Source organism: Centroberyx affinis, unplaced genomic scaffold (genome assembly GCF_046629955.1).
Source record: "Centroberyx affinis isolate AG114_WGS23_722 - 3 ecotype Tasmania unplaced genomic scaffold, CSIRO-AGI_Caff_v1 ptg000141l_1, whole genome shotgun sequence".
NCBI lineage: Eukaryota > Metazoa > Chordata > Actinopteri > Beryciformes > Berycidae > Centroberyx > Centroberyx affinis.
The window spans coordinates 125,102-146,621 of record NW_027278839.1 but is presented as its reverse complement, the minus strand read 5'-3'; the positions used below and the strand labels follow the sequence as shown (position 1 = coordinate 146,621).

At 39.0% G+C, this 21,520-nt stretch overlaps 2 protein-coding genes across 2 annotated transcripts; both read left to right on the top strand.

Annotated features, from left to right (window-relative positions):
* The first annotated feature begins 5,011 nt into the window (after positions 1-5,011).
* LOC139654038 (polymeric immunoglobulin receptor-like) lies at positions 5,012-10,627 on the top strand. The gene is made up of 8 exons (XM_071531061.1): positions 5,012-5,069; positions 5,411-5,737; positions 8,088-8,408; positions 8,761-9,090; positions 9,295-9,405; positions 9,659-9,775; positions 9,902-9,945; positions 10,146-10,627. Exons 1-8 carry the CDS (start codon positions 5,012-5,014, stop codon positions 10,326-10,328), a joined length of 1,491 nt encoding a protein of 496 aa, XP_071387162.1. The 3' UTR covers positions 10,329-10,627.
* A 2,063-nt stretch (positions 10,628-12,690) lies between these two features.
* On the top strand, positions 12,691-19,392 carry LOC139654255 (polymeric immunoglobulin receptor-like). The gene is made up of 6 exons (XM_071531345.1): positions 12,691-12,749; positions 13,036-13,362; positions 14,564-14,884; positions 18,288-18,404; positions 18,535-18,578; positions 18,784-19,392. Exons 1-6 carry the CDS (start codon positions 12,692-12,694, stop codon positions 18,958-18,960), a joined length of 1,044 nt encoding a protein of 347 aa, XP_071387446.1. The 5' UTR covers position 12,691; the 3' UTR covers positions 18,961-19,392.
* Positions 19,393-21,520: the final 2,128 nt, after the last annotated feature.

Genomic DNA, 21,520 nt, shown 5'->3' with positions numbered 1-21,520 from the left:
GTTATCAGCATAATGTATTTTCACTGGCCATCAGTTCCCATTATAAGTGAGAAATGAACGGTGAGGTGGATGTGTGGGCTGTTAATCAGAATTCAGAAGAGGCAGGTAGAGCATATGGTGAACAACAGGTATATGAGTGGCAGAATGAATATGTACAGTAGTAGCAGCTGTGTAATGTCTATGGTGATTCATTATATTCAGTGGAGATTCATGTAGTGGTAGTTTCTGTTGAGGAGAAAACACAGACCCTAAACCTAGCAATCAGAAATGAAGACAAATTTAATGACCTCCTGAAGGCCAATCAAGACATGCAGGACAAGCTCTCCGGGAGAAATGAAAGAGATCAAAATTAAGAAATTCAGCCAGGACAAAATAGGTGCAAGTGATGGCAACATCTACAACTGGAGAAACCCAGAACGGAGCCCCATACCCTCAGACCAACCCTCAGCAGCCTCAGACCTACAAAATGTGTGATGACATGCCACACAAATATGACTTACGGCAAATACGATGTGGGCAAGATGAGCAGAGAGCTAAAAACCCACATTACAGAGCATCAAAGCACATCAGGTGTAAGAATAGGAATTATTCTGTGGCAGTACATTTTGTAGAATCTAATCATCCTATCTCTAAGATACATTGATATTGGAAATGTTTTTCTCCCACCAAGATAAGGTAATGTTGGTAATTTACTTTTTAATGATGTTCTCTAAAAGGGCTGATGTCTTAGTTTCTCTGACTATCTATTGGAAATTGTTTTGTAAATGTGTTAATAGTTTAATGTGTATTTGTAAAATGTAAACAATATCATTAGGTATGTTGCCATGAGCTTTGTGATGTCATCTTTTTGATTGGATGATTGCTCATCACCACCAGGTGTACAGGTGCTTAACTACTAAATACATGAACTATACCATACAAAACCCAGGAAAAGGTCAAAACGTTGTCAGTGAAAAGATATTATGCATATAGAGCTAGAATGTGCCATGTTTTTTTCTGCTTTCATGTGAGATTTTTGTGCCAGTGATCAGCACCTCATGATCTTTCTTTCAGTGTGCGTAACTTTTTAGTTTCTCTCATTTCCTGCCCAGATTCTCACCATCTTTCTCCTGAGAGTGAGATCCATGAGAGATTCAGATCCCTGGGTTAGGCTCAGTTTGGGTTTCCGCCTCTAACCTGGGACTAACCTCAGTCCAAACAGGCCTTTCCACAAACCCCTGTTTGTCAAACTCAGTTAGTCAAATGCTATTTTTTACAGTTCTGATGCAGTACCAAACATGTGATGCTGCTGTATTCCAAATAGAAAAATCTCTGGCAGAGGTGAAGACTCCTTTCAGTCTTTTACTGTTACTTCCTACAAATGGCTGTGGTCGGATTTACAGCAAGGCTAAGATTTGTGGGTAAGATTTGTGGGTAAAGGTAGGCCTATATTTACTTTAAGATAGAAAAACTTCACAATCTATGTGATAAACCCTGTCTGTTACACCATAAAGACAGAAAACAAAGAAAAACAAAGAAAAACAAACGTCTACAGCATGTGGGTTTGTAACAGATTAGTGGGTTATATGTGAAACCTCTGCATTTTGCCCGATTGAAGGAAAAGACTGCTGGGAATGGGTTGATAAAGCCTCAGTCAAAACCTCAGAAAAACCTCCCTCCTTGTCACAGTTAGTGTAAGTCAAAAACCTCAAAAGAAAGGAAACTGAACTGGTCATCACCAATGCTATTTGTATATATTTTATATTTTATTTCCTACTAGAGAATTCTGATCAAAGAATTTGAGGCAAAACAACAGTAACACCTACTGTTGTTTTGCCTCAAATTCTGGTCAAATGCTGGTGCTGGTTATGTCAACTAAATCCAGCTTGCACTGAGGTGTATACACCTCAGTGCAAGCTGGACCAACTCCCCTCATAGACATGCAACAGAGCTGCCACCTGGTGGGCAAAGCATTTTTTTGTTTTTTAACAATATTTTTATTGGGGTTTTTCAGTTATAACAAACAGTACATATAAAATTAAAATAAATATAATAAATAAAAAACATAGTAATTAAAACATAGGTGAAGATACAGATGTTACCGTAATTATAATGTACAGAAATCTTGAAGATCACATGGGCTACTACTTTATAGTCTTATTCCAGTTGCCCTACCCCCACCCCAGTCTTTGGCTTTATTGATTGTTCCATCCTATAGCTATTGCTCTCTTAGCTTGTAAGAGACACAAGTCTATTAGTGTACGGTCACTCTTCTTATTAATAAAATCACTTGGATAAATACCCAGGATGCACAACTTTGGCAAACAAGGGATTCTCAGTTTTGTTATCTGGCTAACCATGTCAAGAACCTCCTCCCAAAAACTTTTGACCACATCACATTCCCAAAAGCAGTGAAAGAGTGTTCCTTTAGCATTGTTACATTTGAAGCATGTGTCTGACGTGTTGGGATTAAAGTGATGTAATTTTGATGGTGTCATATATGTTCTCAAAATCCAGTTGTATTAAGCCGCGTGTTAATTGTTTGTGTTTGAGCCTTCAGGCATACCTCAGACCATTCCTCTTCTGAGAAATCTAGCCTCCTGCTTTTAAGTTTATCTTCTGAAGACTCAGGTGACTTATCTACAAACATTTTATAGAGCAGCGATACCTGTCCCCTACCAACAGCGTGTTTCACTGTAATGTCTTCCAGCATTGAGAGAGGTGGCTGAGTAAGTGAGTGGTTTTGAGATACAGAGATAACATTTCTTCGTCTTAAAACCAGCATCTTCTCTTCCAGGTATAAATTTGCTATTGCCCCATATGGGCGTGAAACCTGACAGTGGGGGGGTTTCCCCTATATAGTTTTGGGCCTCATGCCAGATGTACGTAGTATTTTTTAGAAAGGTTTTTTTTGTGTTTTTCCCCAGCTTCTTAGGCTCAGAAGAGTAAAGGTAGCTGCTAAGCAGTAACCCTTGAGCTGAGCACGTCTCAATCTTGACCCAGGCTGGAGGTTCTTCTGGGGAGAAGTAGCACATGGTTGCTCTCAGTTGTGCTGCCCAATAATACCCGCGTAGGTTGGGGAGTATTAGACCCCCTCTGTCGTAAGGCAGGTAAAGTAGAGTAAAACGGAGCCTATAGAGTGTCTATTGTTCCAGATGAAGTTGGTAAATACTTTCTTAAATCTTTGAAAAAATGATTCAGGTGGGGGTAAGGGGATTGATTGAAACAAATACAGCAACAAAGCAAAGCATTACATAAGAGAAGAGAAGAGAAGAGAAGGGAAGAGAAGAGAAGAGAAGAGAAGAGAAGAGAAGAGAAGAGAAGAGAAGAGAAGAGAAGAGAAGAGAAGAGAAGAGAAGAGAAGAGAAACCTTATTGTCCCGAAGGAAATTTGTTCTGGACACACTGTATCTGCTGTATCAAACATTAACATTTAGCAACAACCACCTTACTCTAGAGCTCTCCATTCATTCACACTTTAGGCTGTTAAGACGCATACACAGACACAGACACACACACACACACACACACACACTCACACACACATAGTTCATCAGCAATAAAATAGTACAATAAGACATGAGAGTAAATCACATCAAGTCAATTCAATTTAAGTTTTAGCCACATCAAAAAAGTAAATTCAGAAAAGGAATAAGATTTAAGATTTAAGATACTTATTTTAAATAGGGACAGTGCATATTAATGAACATTTAAAATCAAATGTAAATATGCCAGATTTAGCCAAGGTTGTCCTTGGCAGGTTGACATCACAGTAAAAAATAATAAAATCATCATAACCATTCAAATTAATTCACAGTACAAAAACAGCACATACTACCTAAAACTCACTCTACACAATAACAAGCCCTAAACACATAACAGCAAGTTGATGTCACAGTAAAAAAAAAAAAAAAATCATCATAACCACTCAAATTAATTCACAGCACAAGAAACAGCACAGAGTACCTAAAACTCACTCTACACAATAAACAAGCCATAAACACATTACATACAGACAACACATCCAGAGTTTATTTTATAATAGATTATGGGAGCAGTTTTGATTATCCAGTAATCATTTTTTTTTTTTTAATGTTTGGTAAATGAACTAAGGGTTGGCGAATCCCTCATGACGTCTCAGTGGAATGGTATTTCCTAAAGCCAAACTGCATAGGGTGTAAAGTGTATGGACTATTGTTAAAATGCTTAATGAGCTGCTCTGCAACCCATTTTTCTGCTACCTTGGAGATTACAGGAAGAATGCAATTGGTCTGTAGTTACTAGTTATTGTAGGATCTCCTGATTTGAAGGTGTGATAACCGCAGACTTCCAAGAATTTGAAAATACACCTTCATTAATGGACCAGTTGATAATGCTGGTAATTGGAGCAATGAGTGATTGTTTATGAGCTTTAAGAAACATTAAATCCATTCCAAATACATCTCTAGCTTTAGAATTCTTGAGAGCACAAATAATCATATCAACCCTTGACTGAGACACTTCATTCAAATTAAGAACTGGAGTAGCAGTGTTTAAAGGCATTAAATGTTGATTTTGAAAACAATAGCTTTGAGTCAAGTTCTTCACAGAATCTATAAAATATGTAAGTCTGTGAAAATTAATGAATTTTGAGATCATTTCTGATATTTAGCTTAAATACTGAAAATCTGCACCTGAAAAAATATATAGGACAACCAACTTTCCATCTGAACGAATGCAACAGGGTCATATATTTAGGTTGATATACATCTGTATGTCAGCTGTTGATCTGAGTCTTGATCTGAGAGGTTTCAACATTTCCATGGTGTGTTGAATCACAGCATCACTGTGTGTGCAATAGTGTCAACATTTGTATATGTGTGAATGATTGAAAATAAACCCAAGATCATGGTTTCACATTTAGCACACACATGCACCCACCCACACACACACACACACACACACACACACACACACACACACACACAGTGCATGCCCAGTTCAGTTGAGGAACTGTGAATTGTGTGAAATGTTTCCAACCAAATCTAGTTGCTATGACCTTGCAGCTCATGAAGATGTGGAGCCGACAAAACCCACTGTTCATCATCTGCAGTAAGTTCTTTAGATGCTGTAAATTAATAACATTATTTTATGTAATTAAAAGTGGTCTATGGTAGATTACCTTATCTTTGTAACTCTGTATTATGAGTGATTTCATTACACAGCTTTAACACAGCTAGCATGAATGTCTACATGATATTATTAAAAAAATTACATCATAGAAAAATAAAGATTTGCAAATCTTGCCCCCTCAGAGTATTTGAGTATCAAATGTGCAGTGTCAAACTCATAAGAAGAAGCCTTGTAAATTAAAATTAAAAAGACTAAAAGTAATGTTTGATGAAGACATGTTTCCAGAAGTCTTTTGATTTCTTCTTGTCTTCTCCTTGCAGTTGTTCTGAGATATTCCACTGATGCAGCAGACTTGATCCATGTGGCTGGATACCAGGGGAGAGAAGCGAAAGTTTTCTGCCCCTATGAAAATGGATATGAGTCTTACCAGAAGTACCTGTGCAAAGAAAGCTGTGGCTCCGATGATGTTCTTGTTGAGACTGGAGGAGCTAAGAGGGACAGATACTCCATCTATGACAACAAAGAGAAGAAAATCTTCACAGTGACCATCTCTGGCCTTAGACTTACAGACGCTGGGAAATACTGGTGTGGGGTGACAAGGACTTTCAAAGATCTCTACACTGAAGTAAAACTGAAGGTTGTCCCAGGTAAAAAAAAAAAAATTAACACTGTTTTGTTCGTGGTCGCAGTTGTATCGGTATCATTTGCATTTTTCAAATTCAGTAGATAAGAAAACATATGACTTAGAATAGAGAGGTTACTCAAACTTTCGAATCACATTCTGCACTGCTTTATGTTGAAAGTGTTGTTTTGATTATTCATGCCATTGTTATATGTCCCATATCTGCTTTGTTAAGCTTTGTTGAAAGTTAAAAGACTGACTCAAATTACTAAATAGTGAATTAACAATCAATCCATACAAACATCAATGATATATCAAAAATATATTAACACTTTAACATCTCAAAACTTGACTTCTAGTAACGGGGTGGTTGATTTTCAAGCATGAAAAACTACGTAATTTTTTTTATTCAGGCTTTTTTTTTTTCCAGGTCCACAATTTTCAATAGTTCAGTGGTAGAGCTGTTAAGAATTTATTTTGGTTTGCAAGAAACAACCATGAAATTGTGTAGTAGTTACATAGAAAATGGAAGTGGTCAGTTTGGTGGAGTTGGTAAGATATTGTAAATATCTAAAAGAGGTTTTGTACTGTAAATATCTAAAAGAGGTTCCTGCAAAGAAATTGACAAACTATTAGAGGAACAAGTTATTTTTGGAGAAAGACTAGAATTCTTTCATTTCCCCCTTCTGATTGTTCTCTTTATCAGAAAACAAAAGTTAACAGAAAAATGAAACACCATTACCAAAATGGACTGCATGCAATGATTTATCTGATTACTTTCTCTCCCTCTCTCTGCACTTGATATCTTTCTACAGTATCTATATCAAGGTGGCAAAAAAGGAAGCACATAAGAATGACTAAGTTAGAGTGTGTGCTATGCATTTTGAGGCATTTCTATGGAGTGACATTGTACAAAAACAAAAAAAGTTTTTCCTAATTGTGACAGGTAGGACCTGCCCACTAGATAATTGACAGGTACTAGCTAATCACTGTCACCTGTGAGCTAATGAGAGGATAAAGTTGCTTGCTTCTGGCTTGTACTTGGAAGCTGCATTGTTTGGTGAATACTGGCTGTGTGAGATGCATGTGAAGCAAACAGTTTATTGTTGATTTAACTGGTGGTTGGAGCATCAACCCACCTTGAGGAGTTGCCATACACTTTGGGCATTCCAGGATGTGCTACCTATGGTGCCTACCTTGTGTTGTGAGTGTTCAGGTGCGGTGCATAAAAGGAAAGCCTTGTCGTGGCTGAGGCTGCCAGCCGCTGTTTGTGTATATATATAATATTGTAATTGCCTGGGTGTTGGTGGTCAGTCTTCGAGATAAGCTTGGCAATATGGGCGTCTCCATATCCCATAGTGAGACATCAAAACAAATGCTATGAAAGAGAACTTTATGTTACTTGCGTAACCCCGGTTCTCTGAGTAGCATGAGTGAGATGTCTCACCGGACCGCCCTTCTTGCTAGGTAAAGCAAGAAGAGGTGTGCTTGTTTTGAATGACGGGTGACGCAGCATCACCTTTATAAAGGAAGAGGGTCCTGATGCAGACGCCACGACTGCCAGCCACTCAGGGCTAGCATAGTGGAATAAATGCTTCTGAGAATATGCAGGGGAGCATATCCCATAGTAAGACATCTATAAGAGAAGCAGACTCTGTTGAAATGTTTAAATCTAGGCTTAAAACACATCTTTTCACTCTATACTATGGCTCTCCCTAGTTTCACTGGCTGGATAAACATACTATCACCTGCTCAGTAACAATTCATCAATGTTTTATTATTGTTACTAATATTATTATTATTATTACTACCTCTACTATTTCCCCTCGGTTATCCTTGTTATAAGTACGTCTATCCATGTGGATTTTAATTTAAATTTTGTCATGTGTATGCGTATCCATTGTTCGATGTTATCCCTGCCATGCCATGTGTATCTATGTGGGTATATCTCTATGTGGGCATATCAGTGCAAATGTATGTGTAGTTATGCATGTGTGTGCATGTGTGTATACATTCCTAAATGCATTTATTTTGTTGTAAAGTGTGCAGAGACCCCTTGGGGTGATGTTGCACTATAAATAAAACTGAACTGAACTGAACTGAACTGAACTCTCTCATGCTACTCAGAGAACCGGGCAAGTAACCTAAAGCAGTGGTTCCCAACCCAGTCCTCAATGACCCCCTGTCCTGCAAGTTTTTATTCCATCTTTACTCTTGCACACCAGAGTAGAGCTGGAACCAGTACTTGCAGGAAAAGGGGTCATTGAGGACTGGGTTGGGAAACACTGTCCTAAAGTTTTTCCTTCTCATGCTTATTCTGTACCTGGTGTCTGTGCTTGTGACAGTCTCTGATGTTATTTGTTTTTCGTTGGCAGACAGGTGCTGTGATAACGTCAACACAGTCCAGGGTTATGTGGAAGCCTCCACGTCCATCAGTTGTCCTTACCATTCTAAGTACCAGCACAACCTCAAGTACTTCTGCAGAGGAAGCCAGCCCTCCACATGTCTGCAGCAGGCAGTAATCACTTCGGACCACAACCAAAATGGACGATTCAATCTCCATGATGACAAGGCGTCAAGCACCTTCACAGTGACCATTGCCAGTTTGACCCAGGAGGATTCGGGGTTGTACCTGTGTGGCGTCCGTGACATCAACAGCTTGGATGTCTTCTCTCTTACTAAGCTGGACGTTAAAGGTGAGAGGTCACAGTTCTACCAAGAGTCATATTACAAGGTTGCTTTACTACTTAAGAAGTCATTTCACAGGTAATGAGCTTGAGGAAAGCATAGTTTTCTACAGAATACTAGAAAGGTACAACAGAGAAAAGTTGACTAAAATAGAAAATCTGTCTAAGGTTGACAAAGCTTTTGATTGTATACTTATTATCTTGCATCATATAGCTAAGAATATTATTTGATTGAAGGGATGGCTTACCATAAGATGTGAAATGAACACCCAGAGTATCTTCAATGTAGGCCACTGTGATATTTCTGTAACATTCTGCAGTCATTTTGCTCAAATCTTCTCCTTCTGTTTGACATTGATAGTGTGGTGTTGTGTGAAGTCAAACAACGTGACCGGCAATGAGGGACATCCAGTCACTATGCAGTGCCCCTATCCACCACAACACAGGAACAACGTTAAGTCCCTCTGTAAGGGGGACCGCCGCTATAGCTGTGACAACATAGTGACAAGCCAAGCCAGGGCAGACAAGAAGACACACACTGACTCCAGGTTCACACTGCAAGACGATGTCAGGTCCAGCTTTTTCTTGGTTACCATCACTGAGTTGAGAGCAGAGGATTCTGGGACGTTCTGGTGTGGTTCAGACAGGGTGTGGAGTGTTGGTGACTACACCAAGATTCAGCTGTCAGTGGGTAAGATTCTGACGAGAGCTATAGTCAAGCATGTGGAAGTGAAAATACAGCTTCCTGTAAGTGATATCCAGATATGATCCCTACTATATAAATATGGGCCTGGGGGTGTTTTCGTTGTTGCTGTTTGTTTGTTCATTTATTATATGAATAAAGAATGACTAGATTCAGTGAGGAGCCGAAGAAACTAATCCTGTTCCCCAACAGTCTCTCCTCAGCTGACCAGCATTTCCCCCACTGGGACTCCTACTGTCTCTGTGGAGCCCGTCTCTTCACGGACAACACGGACAACACACATCTCTGGGACACCTATCAAAAGTACATATGTGTGTGTGTGTCTGTGTGTGTGAATATGTGTATGTGCGGTGAACCAGCTTTGTCGTGAATGCATATTAACCATTAATGTGAAAGGAAAATGCTAACCCCAATGGTGTGATGTTTCTAGCTGTTGGTGTTGCATTTGCTGTTGTGTGATAGAGATCATGATAATTGTTATGTGAGACTTATGTAGGTTTTGGATTGTATGGTTTGTGGTTTTATTTTTCTTATTCTGTTGTGTATCTATTTCCAGATCCTGCACATATTAGCTCTGTGGTTTTCATTGTGCCTGTAAGTGTGGCTGTAGTGCTGACACTACTGGCGTTTGCCCTATTCATGGTTTACAGATGGAAATGTTACAAAGTGCCAGGTATGTTTTACACACAAAATGTACACACACACACAAACACGCATGAATGCACATGCAAACACACACACACCCATACACACTATGAAGCTATCTGTTGTGCTGTGTTGTAAACCTGTGTTGTTCCAGGTGCTGGAGTCAACGAGAACAGAAACACAAGAAAGACTGATGAGGTAGGAGAAGTGATGGGTGAGGCTGATATATAAAAAAAAAAAACCCATAGTTTCTAAGTTCTAGGTTATTCGAAATACAATGGTTGAGTTACTAGTCAGTAGTTTGACAGATGTATAAATGGGACCTCTAATATATACCAACATCTTCTCTTCACTGTGCCCTCTCATCTTTGGTTGTTTTTGTTGATTCTTCTGTTGAGATCTATGAAAATCATGAAGTTGTGGCGCACACAAAGCTGGGCTCCTCCAAACAGCAGTGCACCTTGCACCAGTATGATGATGCAGAAGACCAACAGGAGTCTGACTACCAAAACCTCGCTGCGGTGGAAGAGATCTACTGTAATCAAATTGTCATCAATTGCAACAAAGCCAGTAGAAATTGAAAGGTATGCAGAACTGTGCCCAAAGCTCAAGTTTGAATTGTCTTGAGTTTGTCTTGAGTTGTCTTGAGTTCCAACTTCCACTTATAAAATGCTTGAACTTTGTAATAATTTGTACAGATGACTTTTTATTTTTATCAGGTATTGTATTTATAACATATTGATTTTGCTCTGGACTTCCAGTGGATCTCCTCATGTTAAACATTCACAGTATTGTAATGCTAACTGCTACATTTTTCTTTGGTTTGTTTCACACTGTAGCTTTCACCTGTAATGTTTTTTGCTTTGTTTCACATTTACACCTTTACACTCTTTAATATTGGTCACTTGTAATGTTGGTGATTTAAGAATTTTAAGCACTTGCACACTTTGTAAGTTGATCTGGGTAACCCTCTCAGCTAAATACCTGAAGTTTATATTTAACTATTGCAAAAATGAATAAATAAACATTGTAAACCAAAGCATAGTAGGCATTGAAGCGACACAACAGCATTGTTTTTGCAACTTCTTAAAAGGGGGCTATGAGCAACATATCAACATTTTTTCGCTGGTTTTCTGTTCCCACTGTTTGATAAATTGAAATAAGTGAGCAGCAATTCATCCAGCCTGATATTAGAACATAGCAATGGATTTCAGGGATCCTCAGAAGTGGAGAGAGAAAGCGGTGAGGTGGATGTGTGGGCTATTAATCAGAATTCAGAAGAGGACGAAAGCAGGTAGAGCATCCGGTGAACATCAGGTATATGAGTAGCAGAATGCATATGTAGCAATGTTGTGTAATGTCTATGTAGTCTATGCCTGATGACCAGAGAGTTTATAGTGGATAGGGTGATTCATTATGTTCAGTAGAGATTAATGTAGGTAGTTTCTTGTGATTAACATTTCCTGCCCAGATTCTCTCTGTCTTTCTCCCTGGAGTGAGATCCACGAGAGCTCCAGATCCTTTAGGCTCAGTTTGGGGTTTCCACCTCTAACCTGGGACTGACCTCAGTCCAAACAGGCCTGTCTACAAACCCCTGTTATTCGTCAAAATCAGTTATTCAAAAGCAAATTTTTACAGTTCTGATACAGTACCAAACATGTGAAGCTACTGTATTCCGAATAGAAGAATCTCTGGCAGAGTTGAAGACTCCTTTCAGTCTTTTACTGTTACTTTCTGCAAATGGCTGTGGTCAGATTTACAGTAAGGCAGACCGCCTCTCTGACCCAGGCAGCAACATCAGGTGGAGATTTGTGGGTGAAGGTATATTAACTTTAAGATAGAAAACTTCACAATATATGTAGTGGTAGTATAAACCCTGTCTGTTACGCCATAATGACAGACAACAAAGAAAGAAAAACAAATGCGTACAGCATGTGGGTTTGTAACAAATGAGTGGGTTATATTTGTATTTTGCAAAATTGAAGGAAAAGACTGCTGGGAATGGGTTACATATGATAAAGCCGCAGTCATGAAACCTCAGAAAAACCTCCCTCCTTGTCACAGTTACAGTTAGCATAGGCCTATGTCAAAAACATCAATGGAAGGAAATTGCTAAAACAGTTTTTTGTTTTGTTTTTTACCAGTTTTTACACCAGAAGGTGGACTTCTATTACTTGGTACATACAGCATTATTATAAGCCAGCACAACATTGTTTTTAAACAATTGCACATTATGTCTTGCTAAACCATTTGCAAAAACCTGCATCCTTTTTTTTTTACCAATATAGGAGTATAGCCAGGAGAATTCTTCCCCTTTATTAAAAAAGATGATCAATAATGCTCCTGCTGCTTTAATACTAAGCTAAGCCAACATTTTTTAATTTAAATATATAGAACATGTGATAAGGTAATTAACAGGAACTCACATCAACTCACATCACATCAAGTCAATTTAATTTAAGTTTTAGTCACATCAATTTAAGAAAATTCAGAAAAGTAATAAATCCGAGAAAATTAGCACCTGAAAAATATATAGGACAACCAACTTTCCATCCGACCAAATGCAACAGGGTCATATGTTTAGGTTGATAATACATCTGTATCAGTTGTTGATCTGAGTCTGAGTCTTGATCTGAGAGGTTTCAACATTTGCATGGTGTGTTGATTCACAGCATCATTGTGGGCGCAATAGTGTCAACGTTTGTGTATGTGTGTGAATAATTAGTATAGAAACCTTGCTTCTATTTTCCAACAGCTGCAAAAGAAAAAAAAAAACCCGTTCATGGTTTCACATTTTAGCATACGTACACACACACAAACACACACAGACACACACACACACACACAGAGCGCATGCCCAGTAGACCAGACACCCACAGCAGAATTAACTTCAGTTTGAGGAACTGTGAATTGTGTGAAATGTTTCCAACCGAATCTAGTTTCTATGACCTTGCAGCTCATGAAGATGTGGAGCCGACAAAACCAACTGTTCATCATCTGCAGTAAGTTCTTTAGATGCTGTAAATGAACAACATTATTTTACATGTATGTAATTAAAAGTGGTCTATGGTAGATTACCTTATCTTTGTAACTCTTTATTATGAGTGATTTCATTACACAGCTTTAACAGCTAGAACAAAATTGCAAATCTTTCCTCCTGAGTATCAAATGTGCAGTGTCAAATTGTTAAGAAGAAGCCTTGTAAATCAAAATTAAAAAGACTAAAAGTAATGTTTGATGAAGACATGTTTCCAGAAGTCTTGATTTCTTCTTGTCTTCTCCTTGCAGTTGTTCTGAGATATTCCACTGATGCAGCAGACTTGATCCATGTGGCTGGATACCAGGGGAGAGAGGTTGAAGTTTTCTGCCCCTATGAAAATGGATATGAGTCTTACCAGAAGTACCTGTGCAAAGAAAGCTGTGGCTATGATGATGTTCTTGTTGAGACTGGAGGAGCTAAGAGGGACAGATACTCCATCTATGACAACAAAGAGAAGAAAATCTTCACAGTGAACATCTCTGGCCTTAGTCTTACAGACGCTGGGAAATACTGGTGTGGGGTGACAAGGACTGGCAAAGATCTCTACACTGAAGTAAAACTGAAGGTAGTCCCAGGTAAAATAAAAAACAATTTAACACTGTTTTGTTTGTGGTTGCATTTGTATTGGTATCAGTTGCATTTTTCAAATTCAGTAGATAAGAATATGTATGACTTACAATAGAGTCAGTTACCCAAACTTTTGAAACTCATAAAGCAGTGCAGCTTTATGTTGAAAATTTTGTTTTGATTATTCATGCCATTGTTATATGTCCCATATCTGCTTTGTTAAGCTTTGTTAAGTTGAAAGACTGACTCAAATTATTAAATAGTGAATTAACAATCAATCCATCCAACCGTCAATGATATATCAAAAAAATATATTAACACTTTAACATCTCAAAACTTGCATCAAAACTTCTAGTAACCGGGTGGTTCACGTTCAAGCATGAAAAACTATATATATTGTTTAGTCAGGCTTTTTTTCCGGGTCCACAATTTTCAAGAGTTCAGTGGTAGAGTTGGTAAGTATTTCTTTTGGTGTTTGCAAGAAAGAACCATGAAATTATGTAGTAGTTATGTAGACAATGGAAGTGATCAGTTGATAAGATACTGTAAATTTCTAAAAGCGGTTCCTTCAAAGAATTGCAAAACTATTTGGTAACTCAAGTCATTATTAATCCCATATAGGAAATTAGAGGAAGAAGTTACTTTTGGAGAAAGACTGCACCCCGAATTCTTTCAATTCCCCATTCTGTTTCTTCTCTTGATATCAGAAAACGAAAGTTAACAGAAAAACGAAACACCATTACCAAAATGGACTGCATACAATGATTTATCTGATTACTTTCTCTCCCTCTATCTCCTTGACATCTTTCTACAGTATCTGTATCAAGGTGACAAAAAAACACATAAGAATGACTGAGTTAGAGTATGTGCTATGCATTTTGAGGCATCTCTATGGAGTGACATTGCAGGGTTATTTTTCCTAATGTGCCGATGTTATGAAAAATAGTAAAATCGAACAAAATCAAACAAAAAACGTAATAATTATGGAATAGAATAATAAATTATTTATTACAATGAATCATTCCTCTATATGTAGTTAAATTAAAATCATTTATACACAATTCAGTTGGACAAAAAGTTCTCAATCTTGCTTCAATTTTATGTAAAATGGGGTTTTGGCTATCTTGTCATGTTTTTCCTTCTCATGCTTATTCTGTACCTGGTGTCTGTGCTTGTGACAGTCTCTGGTGTTATTTGTTTCATTGACAGACAGGTGCTGTGATAACGTCAACACAGTCCAGGGTTATGTGGAAGCCTCCACGTCCATCAGTTGTCCTTACCATTCTAAGTACCAGCACAATCTCAAGTACTTCTGCAGAGGAAGCCAGCCCTCCACATGTCTGCAGCAGGCAGTAATCACTTCGGACCACAACCAAAATGGGCGATTCAATCTCCATGATGACAAGGCGTCAAGCAACTTCACAGTGACCATTGCCAGTTTGACCCAGGAGGATTCTGGGTTGTATCTATGTGGCGTCCGTGACATCAACAGCTTGGATGTCTTCTCTCTTACTAAGCTGGACGTCAAAGGTGAGAGGTCACAGTTCTACCAAGAGTCATATTACAGGGTTGCTTTACTACTTAAGGAGCCATTACCTGTTTCAGAGCATGGTAATGAGCTTGATGAAAGCATAGTTTTCTGCAGAATACTAGTTGAGAAAGGTTTACTAGTTGAAGCCTGCTGAAAATTTGTCTAAGGTTGACAAAATGTTTGATTGTATACTTATTATCATGCATCATATCATTCCTAAGACAAGCAAATAGTAAACATGTTGTCCCCCACCAGTGATGTAGTTCCACCCTTGGGTCAGTCAGTGATTGCTGAGTGTACTTGAAATATGTGAAATTGTATAAGCATTTTTGTATGGGACAATGAAAGGACAGATTGACCATATATTTCTGTTGCCTACTCTCCTCAGAATTAGGCTTACAAGTTATATCTTGAAATGTAGTAACTGTAATTGTCCTGTTTTTACTCAATACAGTACAAAATAACTACAATATGCAATAAATACAATCCGTACATTACACAATGTACACTACAATACAATTTATAATACAATATACAATATAACATACAACACCAGGAGCGTGAGTGTTATGAATAATATAAATGCTAAATGATAAGTGATATATGGTTTTGCACAGTAGGTAAGTGGTAATATGATATAAGTAGTCAACACTGACAGCACAGTGGTAGTGCAGTGATGAGTGCAATAACAGTACAACAGTCCAACAACTGTACAATAACTACAGTGTCTTGTGGTTAGAGGTTTGCCCAAAATTATCCATTGACTCTCACTTCACACACATCAACCCAGTCTGATGTCTCCAAGTGTGCAGTGTGTGTAGACTATTATGATAACTTTAACTGTATTGCTTTACCACTGAGTCCCCATTTATTGTCCCCCACATTGTATGATAACTTTAACTGTATGACCTGCTTTACCACTGAGTCCCCATTCATTGTCAATGCCGCCCCCTAGCCCTAAGTCAACATTACAGTGTGACTAACTACCTAACTAACGAACGAACGAACGGACGGAGACCGATCCATAGTCCCCCCTTTGGTGGGGGACAAATATTCTTTGATTGAAGGGATGGCTTACCATAAGACATACTGTATGTATCAAGCACACCCAGAGTATCTTCAATGTAGGCCACTGTGATATTTCTAGAACATTCTGAAGTAATGTCTGCAGGTAGTATGATATAAAATAAATAAATAAATAAATCCACTGGACTTAAAATTGAAGAGGCTTCATCAGTTCTACTGAATGGTGGGGAACTCCCCAGTATGATCACCACCACAGAGTTGGCCATCCAGAAGAATGACATCACCGAAGCAGAGGCGGAACAACTCTGTATGCAAATCTATGCCACCTTAACAAACTCCACCGCCCTTGTTGACCCTGGGATGGCTCCAACTCTGCAAAATCAGGACATGGCTGTGCTGTCCCCCTAAAAGCAGGTGGTAAACTTGACATCGAGGTGTACAGAAAACCAATTCAGAAAAAAACAAAAACAGTATCTCCTTTTTGTTTCACACCATTCATCCAATCGGACCTTACACAAAAAAATCATATCAGACAGGCTTTGAAAGCCTGTGGTTACCCAGTCAGGGTAACCACAGGCAAGCACAACAAGATCCAAGCTAGCCAACAAGGAAAAGGGATCACAGTGCAAGACGGTGCCAAGTTGTCATCCCATATATAGCTGGAGTTTACAAGAAGCTCCAGAGGATTTTTGCCAAACGCAATATCCCGGTGTTTTTCAAACCTGGTAACACACTTAGACAGTGCCTGCTTCATCCGAAGGACTGCATACCAAAGCACCGACGGAGCAACATTGTCTGTGCTGGGAAGCGCAGTGATGAGTGTACAGACTTGTACATCGGGGAGACTAAACAGCCCCTCAACAAATGAATGGCGCAGCATGGAAGAGCGAACCCCGCGGGTCAAGACTTAGAGGTTTACACTCACCTACGGGACAAGAAACACAGGTTCAAGGATCATAATCTACACATTTTAGATAGAGAAGACAGGTGGTTTGAAAGAGGTGTTAAGGAGGCCATTTACATCAAACTGGAGCAACCCTCACTAAACAGAGGGAGGGGGGCTGCGATATAATTTGTCTGCTGCATACAACGCTGTCATAAAATCTTTACCTCGGCAATTCACAAACATGCCAGCTTACTCCCATTCACAACCTGGAGGAGATGCAATGCTGACACATCATGGTGTGAATCATTCCCCACCATCAGTAGAACTGATGAAGCCTCTCGGATGAGCGGCGGAACGACTTCAATGTCTTCTTCAAATGTACAGTGGACATTTTTGGCATTCTGAAGTAATTTCCTCAAGTAATTTTGCTCAAACCTCCTTCTGTTTGACATTGATAGTGTGGTGCTGTGTGAAGTCAAACAACGTGACCGGCAATGAGGGACATCCAGTCACTATGCAGTGCCCCTATCCACCACAACACAGGAACAACGTTAAGTTCCTCTGTAAGGGGGACCGCCGCTATAGCTGTGACAACATAGTGACGAGCCAAGCCAGGGCAGGCAAGAAGACACACACTGACTCCAGGTTCACACTGCAAGACGATGTCAGGTCCAGCTTTTTCTTGGTCACCATCACTGAGTTGAGAGCAGAGGATTCTGGGACGTACTGGTGTGGTACTAGTGTTGGTGACTACACCAAGATTCAGCTGTCAGTGGGTAAGATTCTGACGAGAGCTACAGTCAAGCATGTGGAAGTGAAAATACAGCTTCCTGTACCCCAAATGGGGTGGCTTGGTAACCTTGGTCCTTAATCTGTCCTGGGTTCAAGTCCAGCCTGGGACCTTTGCTGCATGTCATTCCCAACTCTCTCTCCCAATTTTTCCTGTCTCTCTCCACTATGAACTATCAAATAAAGGCAAAAAATGCCCCCCCCAAAAATCTTAAATCTTAACTCTAAATAAAAAATACATGTGGTCCTTGTGGTGGAATAAACAAACAATAAAGAAAATGGGAAATTTGCAGCCACATTTGTCATCAAATCAATGAATGCCAGTTCAGAGCTTTGTTATGTCAAAACCTCTATCATCTTGCTATACTTAAATTGCTACAAGGGAGTTTCTAGGAATGAGACTGCTCTCAATGTACTTTGTAAATTTGTATATGCTAAACCATAGATATTCTACTGTATGGATGAAGAATCATCAGTTTCAGTGAGTAGCCAATGAATCCTCTTCCCCAACAGTCTCTCCTCAGCAGACAGCATTTCCCCCACTGTGACCTCTAATGTGGAAGACCACATTAATGTGAAAAACGGTGTGATATTTCTAAGCATTGGTGCTGCCTTTGCTGTTGCGTGTTAGAGATTGTGATTACTAATACGGGCTGTTTTCTGGACTGTATCATTTTATTCTGTTGTGTATATGTTTCCAGATGCTGCACATGTTAGCTCTGCGGATATCGTTGTGCCTGTAAGCGTGGCTGTAGTGCTGACACTACTGGCGTTTGCCCTAGTCATGGTTTACAGATGGAAATGTTACAAAGTGCCAGGTATGTCTTACACACAAAATGTATACACACATATAAGCACGCATGAACGCACATGCAAACACACACACACACACCCATACACACTATGATGCTATCTGTTGTGCTGTGTTGTAAATCTGTGTTGTTCCAGGTGCTGGAGTCAATATGAACAGAAACACAAGAAAGACTGATGAGGTAGGAGAAGTGATGGGTGTGGCTGATAAAGAAAAGTTCTACAAAGATCTAAGTTCTAGGTTATTGTAAATGCAATGGTTGAGTTATTAGTTAGTAGTTTGACAGATGTTACAGATAACTGGCGCCTCGAAATACGTCAGCACCTTCTCTTCTTTGTCACTGTGCCCTCTCATCTCTGGTTGTTTTTGTTGATTCTTTTGTTGAGATCTGTGGAAATCAAGAAGTTGTGGCGTGCACAAAGCTGGGCTCCTCCAAACAGCAGTGCACCTTGCACCAGTATGATGATGCAGAAGACCAACAGGAGTCTGACTACCAAAACCTGATGGAAGACATCTACTGTAATCAAATTGTCATCAATTGCAACAAAGCCAGTAGAAATTGAAAGTCATGCAGAACTGTGCCCAAAGCTCAAGTCTTGAGTTTGTATTTTAACAATTAATACTGTACTGTACTGTAACCAACTTCCCCACTGTCTGATTATAAATTGCTTGAACTTTGTAACAATTTGTACAGATTCGTTTTATTTTTGCTATCAGGTTGTATTTTAAAACATATTTATTGATTTTACTCTGGACTTCCAGTGGATCTCCTCATGTTAAACCCTATATATTTACCTCCATTGCAGTTAACTTTCACAGTCCTGTAATTCTAACTACTATATATATTTTGCTTTGTTTCACACTGTAGCTTTCACCTGTAATGTTTTTTGCTTTGTTTCACATTTACACCTATACACGCTTTAATAATGGTGACTTGTAATGTTGGTGATTTAAGAATTTCAAGCACTTGCACACTTTGTAAATTGATCTGGATAACCCTCTCAGCTAAATACCTACAATGTAACTGAAGTTTAGATTTAACTATTGCAAAAATGAATAAATAAATATTGTAAACCAAATGAAGTAACACAACAGCATTGTTTTTGGCACCTCTTAAAATGGGATATGAGAAACATATCAGCATATTTTCACTGGTTTTCAGCTCCCACTGTTTGATGAATTGAAATAAGTGAGCAGCAATTCATCCAGCCTGATATTAGAACACAGCAATGGATTTCAGGGATCCTCAGAAGTGGAGAGAGAAAGCGGTGAGGTGGATGTGTGGGCTATTAATCAGAATTCAGAAGAGGACGAAAGCAGGTAGAGCATCCGGTGAACATCAGGTATATGAGTAGCAGAATGCATATGTAGCAATGTTGTGTAATGTCTATGTAGTCTATGCCTGATGACCAGAGGGTTTATAGTGGATAGGGTGATTCATTATGTTCAGTAGAGATTAATGTAGGTAGTTTCTTGTGATTAACATTTCCTGCCCAGATTCTCTCTGTCTTTCTCCCTGGAGTGAGATCCACGAGAGATCCAGATCCCTGGGTTAGGCTCAGTTTGGGGTTTCCACCTCTATCCTGCTGACATTAGTCCAAACAGGCCTGTCCACAAACCCCTGTTATTCTTTAAACTCAGTTAGTCAAATGCTTTTTCAAATTTTTACAGTACTGATACAGTACCAAACTTGTGATGCTCCAGTATGCCAGATATAAATACAGAATTTAAAGTATCTCTGGCAGAGCTGAAGACTCCTTTCAGTCTTTTACGTTCTATAAATGGCCGTCATCAGATTTACAGTACGGCAGGCCGCCTCTCTGACCCAGGAAACATCAGGGGGAGATTTGTGGGTGAAGGTATATATATTTTAAGATAGAACAACTCCACAATCTATGTGGTAAAATGTCTGTCAAGTCACAAAGACAGAAAACAGTAACATTACAGTTCGCTGGTTAATGTTGAATTATGTAATTAATCATTGATTAATAACTAATTGATATATTAGTTAGCTACTCACTACCTCTTAGTCAGTATTAAATAATATGCTGATAAGTGATTAAGCACTTGTTAGTGAATCAAGAACAACATCGTTAACTGACAGTTTAATTTATCATTATGTCACAGTTTATGTATTCATTAACTCTCTAACAGCCATGTATCATGCTCAAGAGTTGTCTTTATGTTTTGAATATTAATTCATCCTTACTTACTTGACCATTACATACTACTTCCTGATGAGGAAGATTGAACATCTGCACATGATGGAGGATGGTTGAAGATGAGCAGGTCTGTCACAGGACTGTCTTCCCCGACTACATAATTAAACATTAACTAGCGAAGCATAATGTAAAGTGTTACCCAGAAAACAAAGGGACAAATGTGTACAGCATGTGATGAGTGGGTTATATGTGAAACATCTAGATTTTGCCTGACTGACGAAAATACTGATGGGAATAGTCGGGTTACACAAGATAAAACCTCAGACAAAAACCTGAGAAAACCCCCCACCCTGTCACAGTTAAAACAGCAAATTGAATATACTGCAATGTGACTCAGACTCTTACACCTCTGAGCTGTAAAGTGCTGAAAGATTGCAGTAATTAATTTTTTTAACCGTAGTGAGGCAGCCACTGCTCTTAAAACGATGTTTCAAGTAAAATTGGAATTACAGAGTTACAGGGTTTTCAACTGAACAACAGCGTTATCTTCCTCCTGACTGTGGTATGGTTTCATGCTACGCTAGTTTTCTTCAACCTCACCACCTTTATCTATCTGTCATGTTTAATACACATCAAGTCCTCAGTCTCTTCACTTTTCTAAGACTCTGTCCCTCACCATGCTCCATTCAAAACCTATAATAGCTATCACCTTCGCCATCCCACCATGTGCAGATGATTCCATTTTCATACTTTCTTCCATCCCCATTTTGTTTCCCTTGTTCATTTTCTCTCTTACCATCCTTGAAAGGGACACCTTGACATTTTCAATTTCATCCTAGTATTTCTCTGACCTGACACTAATAATGCCAAGTCTGTTGGTCATCATACCCTGCAGATGTATGTGTTCGTCATGACTGTGGGGTTTGTGTGTGTGTGTGTGTGTGAGAGAGAGAGAGAGTGA

Excerpts from the sequence above, each read along its gene's own strand:
- LOC139654255 (XM_071531345.1), top strand. The coding sequence starts at position 12,692 with ATGACCTTGCAGCTCATGAAGATGTGGAGCCGACAAAACCAACTGTTC. Across the intron at positions 12,750-13,035 it reads CCAACTGTTCATCATCTGCA|TTGTTCTGAGATATTCCACT; the intron begins GTAAGTTCTTTA and ends TTCTCCTTGCAG. Across the intron at positions 18,579-18,783 it reads ACACAAGAAAGACTGATGAG|ATCTGTGGAAATCAAGAAGT; the intron begins GTAGGAGAAGTG and ends TCTTTTGTTGAG.
- LOC139654038 (XM_071531061.1), top strand. The coding sequence starts at position 5,012 with ATGACCTTGCAGCTCATGAAGATGTGGAGCCGACAAAACCCACTGTTC. Across the intron at positions 5,070-5,410 it reads CCCACTGTTCATCATCTGCA|TTGTTCTGAGATATTCCACT; the intron begins GTAAGTTCTTTA and ends TTCTCCTTGCAG. Across the intron at positions 9,091-9,294 it reads CAAGATTCAGCTGTCAGTGG|TCTCTCCTCAGCTGACCAGC; the intron begins GTAAGATTCTGA and ends GTTCCCCAACAG.